Source organism: Cryptomeria japonica, chromosome 10 (genome assembly GCF_030272615.1).
Source record: "Cryptomeria japonica chromosome 10, Sugi_1.0, whole genome shotgun sequence".
NCBI classification, from domain to species: domain Eukaryota; kingdom Viridiplantae; phylum Streptophyta; class Pinopsida; order Cupressales; family Cupressaceae; genus Cryptomeria; species Cryptomeria japonica.
Genome location: NC_081414.1, coordinates 759,483,413 through 759,488,706, shown reverse-complemented (window position 1 = coordinate 759,488,706; position 5,294 = coordinate 759,483,413). Strand labels below are relative to the sequence as shown.

The 5,294-nt window shown below is 35.8% G+C and overlaps 1 protein-coding gene across 1 annotated transcript; it reads left to right on the top strand.

Moving 5' to 3' along the window:
- Window positions 1-371: 371 nt before the first annotated feature.
- Window positions 372-2,978, top strand: LOC131030696 (laccase-4-like). Its single transcript, XM_059213298.1, has 6 exons — window positions 372-551; window positions 657-808; window positions 915-1,159; window positions 1,262-1,390; window positions 1,496-2,455; window positions 2,560-2,978. Exons 1-6 carry the CDS (start codon window positions 432-434, stop codon window positions 2,691-2,693), a joined length of 1,740 nt encoding a protein of 579 aa, XP_059069281.1. The 5' UTR covers window positions 372-431; the 3' UTR covers window positions 2,694-2,978.
- The last annotated feature ends 2,316 nt before the right edge of the window (window positions 2,979-5,294 follow it).

Here is a 5,294-nt window from a genome sequence, read left to right as displayed (position 1 = left end):
TGTCGGCAAGACTCTATTTTGACCAGTCAGGATTGAATGGATGTGAACCCTGTAACAAAAATATGAGCAGTGGTTGGTATACCAAAATAGGTTTACATTACATGGATTTTAATGACCATGGAAAATATGGTGTTGTTCAACGGGCTCATGCTTTACTTGGTTGCCACTCCAGATAGAAAGCCAAGAAAATGAAATAGATAAATTCAGTTACAAACACTAAATTCATATGAATTTATAATCGTGTTAAAATATCAGTATTGCCTACCAACCTACCCAACAAAAGCGAAAGGACCTCACAGCTGATTTAATCCCTGTATCTATATATACAAACAGATTGAAACAGATTTTCACATCTCAGGTCAGAAACAATTTGGCAAATACTTATTTAGCCTGTTTAAGTTGTGATCAGATTCTGAAAGAGGAACTATTGCATGATTCTAGTAATGCAGACTTTTTGTGGCCGCTTCCTGCTGCCACTTTTAGCATTGTGGTTCACTATTCAATTTGTTTTAGCGAAACATACTGTGATTACACGGCGCTACAATTTCACTGTGGGTTATCTATTTCTATGGAATGAGCTGAATTTTTTACTGTTTAGGAAAGTATTAAATTTTTACAGATAGCCATGATTGATTCTTTGTTCTAAATATCTACAGATCCAAATGACGAATGTGACTCGTCTCTGCACTACGAAAGCTCTCTTGACTGTCAACGGGCAATATCCAGGGCCTCCAGTAGTTGCTCGAGAAGGAGATCGCGTGGTTATCAAAGTAACAAATAATGTTAAAAACAATATTAGCATACATTGGTATCTCTTCTGCTCCCGCTACTCAGTTATTTACTTAATAAAAATAATATTATATGCCGATGTCCCTTTGGTGGTTGCACCTAATGAATTCCTATAAATTACTCAGGCATGGAATTCGGCAGCTTAGATCTGGATGGGCGGATGGTCCTGCTTATGTCACTCAGTGTCCAATTCAAACCGGGCAAAGTTATGTGTACAAGTTTATTGTCAAAAGGCAGAGAGGAACACTGTGGTGGCATGCCCACATCTCATGGTTGCGAGCAAGCATACATGGGCCCATTATCATCTATCCCAAGAAGAATGCTTCTTACCCATTCCCTCGCCCACACCAGGAAGTGCCTATTGTTTTTGGTATGCCCTTCAGTACTCGTTGATAATGTGTTGCCATTGTACGCAAATAGTCCTAAATTTATAATGAAAATACTGTTGTTGATAATGTGTTGAAAATTACAGGGGAGTGGTGGAATGCAGACACTGAGATTGTTATCAATCAAGCAATGCAAAGTGGTGCGCAAGCTAATGTGTCAGATGCATATACCATCAACGGGCTCCCTGGACTTATGTATAACTGCTCTACCAACGGTGAGGGCGGGGTATTAAACTGGATGAAACAGAACTAGACGGGTCGCTATTGTTCATTTGTTTATAAGTAAATGTAACAAAGGTTTCCTCTGTTGTGTAATGCAGATACATTCAGGCTCAAAGTGAACCCTGGGAAAACTTACCTACTGCGTATTGTTAATGCTGCACTTAATAGTGACCTGTTTTTCGCAATAGCCAACCACACATTGACTGTGGTAGAAGTGGATGCTGTGTATGTCAAGCCTTTTCAAACCAATGTTGTTCTCATCACTCCTGGTCAGACTACCAACGTCCTCTTGACAGCTATGTCTAAGCCACCCAATGCCACATTCCTCATGTTAGCAGGCCCATTCGCTACGGGAACAGCAGCTTTTGATAACTCAAGCAGTGCTGGAGTGTTAGACTATGTGACATCAGCTAATTCATCCTCATCCTCTCTTCCTATGATGAAACCGACGCTTCCAGCCCCCAACGATACCTCCTTTGCCGCCAATTTTAGCCAAAAGATGAGAAGCTTGGGCAATCCGAAATTTCCTGCAGCAGCTGTCCCTCAGAAGGTGGATAAACAGTTCCTATTCACAGTGGGGTTGGGGCTAAATCCGTGTCCCCAAGGACAGACATGTCAAGGCCCCAACGGTACCAAATTTGCAGCCTCCATTAACAACATATCCTTCATTCTTCCCTCCACCGCTCTTCTTCAAGCATACTACTTTAATCAGTCCAATGGAGTTTACAATACCACTTTCCCTGACAATCCGCCATTTCCTTTCAACTACACCGGCACGCCGCCTAACAACACACAGACCCTCAACGACACCAGAGTCGAAGTGCTTCCCTTTAACACTAGCGTACAGCTAGTTCTGCAGGACACCAGCATTGTGACTTTCGAGAGCCATCCTCTACATCTGCACGGCTTCAACTTCTTCATAGTGGGTCAGGGTATGGGAAACTACAATGCAAGCACTGACCCATCTAACTTTAATCTGGTGGATCCTCCGGAGAGGAACACAGTTGGAGTTCCCAGTGGAGGTTGGGTGGCTCTCAGATTCCTAGCTGATAATCCAGGTATTAATATCATTACGTAATGTTAGCTTCAATCGCTCATCTCATTCAAAGATTTGTGCTTCTTTCGTATAAACATATATCCGATTGCATGTATGTTTTTGCAGGAGTGTGGTTCATGCATTGTCATCTCGAGCTGCATACCAGCTGGGGATTGAAGATGGCGTGGGTTGTTTTAAATGGAAATGGTGGCAGATCTCAATCTCTTCTTCCTCCTCCCAAAGATCTTCCGCCCTGTTGATCATTCATCCTTCAATTAGACTATTCAATTTGTGCTTCCTAAAATCTGACTGCGTCCAATCGTGTGCTGGTCCAAAATAGTTTGCAAACGATAAAGAGAAATATATCAGTATATTTGTGTATCAATAAGTATGCTTTGGCATATATCAGTGATGAGGCCTTGGTTGAATTACTATGACAGAGACATCTCCACATGGACCTTTCAAAAGTGAAAGTGCGAAGATAGAATTAAAATTACAAGTTTTGCAGAGAATTTCTAATATTTATTTTATAGGAAGATTCATATTTCCTTATAATATATTTATTTATTGTTGTTTTATATGGTTGAGATTTTCAATAGTATATTTCTTCATTCAAATACTGAATTGAAAATAATGTTGTTTGTAACATATAATTTATTCTTAAATATTATGTTCATTTTTCAACATCTAAATAGTCAATTAATAAATAAGTAAAAATATATAACGAATCATTAAAAAAACTACCTCATTTTGTACTAGGCCAGACACTTTTCTAAATTAGTTTTGAAGTACATTGTAAAAAGTTAAATTTAATTAAGTAATTGGATTAAGATATACTTAGAGATATGTAAATGAAAGATATATCTATGTTTTATTTAATCTCAATAAAAATACTACTTCTCCTCCTCCTATGCATATAATCTATCTAGATTTGCATCAACATATTTTACATGACTAGTGATGACTCATATTTTCAATGCCAAATATGAAATATATGGGAATTATTCAAGTCATTGTGAAAAAATATGTTTTCTCACTAATCTCTCTATATTTTCATTTATTCTTTCTGTTAATTAGAGCTTCTATCAAATGGAGGGGGTGGGGGCTTTGTGGTGTAGAGCTCTGAGATGGGCGTTCATTACGTAGAATCTCTTCTAGTTAAAAGCTATATTCTTGGAATAGTTTCTCTCCCCCACACATGCACATAATTGCTTGCTTGTATTGATATACTGGATGCATATGATTTAATTTTTATTTATAATTTAACTCAATTCCTATATAATTTGATTTGTAATCTTAGAAGTACCATTGAAACTTTAATATGTTTTCAATATATGATACATAATGCACGTATTACATATAAATGATTTAACAATCATATAACACAAATATAACTAGCTACAACATAAAATTGATGTATATCATTGTTAAGGTGTATACCTATTGATATCAATTGATATTCATATGGTTTTTATTTATCATATAAAACTTTATAGATATTTTTATTTTCAGTGTACATGCCACTATTAGAGCCGCATCAATTGATATTGACTTATATTTAATGGAATCAATGATGACTTACATCTTTAGTATTGAGTATTTAATATATGGGAATTATTCAGTTCATTGCAAAAAAATGTATATTACCAACAATATGGCTATGTTTTAAAACCTGGGGCCGGCTAGGTGTGGGGGAGTGATAAGAAATGAGGCTGGCTATTATATTGCGGTGGTGGCACTCCCCATGGGATCACAAACTAAACACTTAGCCGAGGCCATGGCTTCTTACCAAACCCTTGCCCTGGTTAAATCGTTGTGATTTAGTAAAGTTTGGCTCGAGGGAGATTCTAATAACATTGTTAAATGCCTAAAGGGTCTATCCTCCCCATCATGGACCATTAAAAATATCATATCTCAAGCCAAGGAGATAATTAACTCTTTCGAGCAGTGTATTATGGGTTCCTGCAAGAAGTTTTGTCCACTTTTTGGCCAAAAAGTGGAAGATTTTTCCCTTTTTTTTTCGATTTCTTCCCGTTTGACCTAAATATTTGAGGCACTTAAAGAAAGGTTCTTGAAAAAATTCAATAATAGAAAATGTAGTTCTCAAACTCTATGTTCCAAATATGTAATTTATTTTAATACCCAGATCTTATAAATGAAGTTTGAATAGGCATTACTAAAACCTATAGTTTAAAAGTTATTTTTTAGGACCATACCATGCCCGTGTACGACTAGCATAATTTGACCTAAATGGAAGTATTTTTTTTTATCCTTTTGGGAAAAGATCTGTAACTCACTCACCTTTGATGAGGATATTTTTTTGTAATTTTTTTCTGTATATATATTATTTTTTGTTAATTTTTAATTGGGCGTAATCACTATTTTGAAAAATCCGCATGTACTACAAGCATAATTTGACTTAAACTTAACATTTAAAAATAAAAATAAAAATTGTATAGATTCTTCTCTAGGTTGATGCCATATAAATTTTTTTCAAAAAACTTAAAGGCAGAAAAGTTATTAAAAATTAAAAAAACCTGTTATTTCAAGTTTATGGACCTCTTTCATTAGAAATTATTTTAAAATTAAAAATATTGATCTCTTTTAAAAAATTATATATTTGGAATCTATACGGTGTGTACTATAATGGGTTTTTGTTGTTTAAAAAAATTCTAAAAATTAGGTGTTCAGATATATTTTTTAAGTTATTTTTTTGTATGAAGCTTGATTTGGCCTTCAAGTTGTAGGCCAAGCTAGGTCCAAGCCTCAGGTTCGACTTTCTGAACCATTTTCCAAGCCAAATTCTGAACCTACAAGTGGGCCCAAAAAATATTTTTTTATAAATGGGATCCCGTATCCAA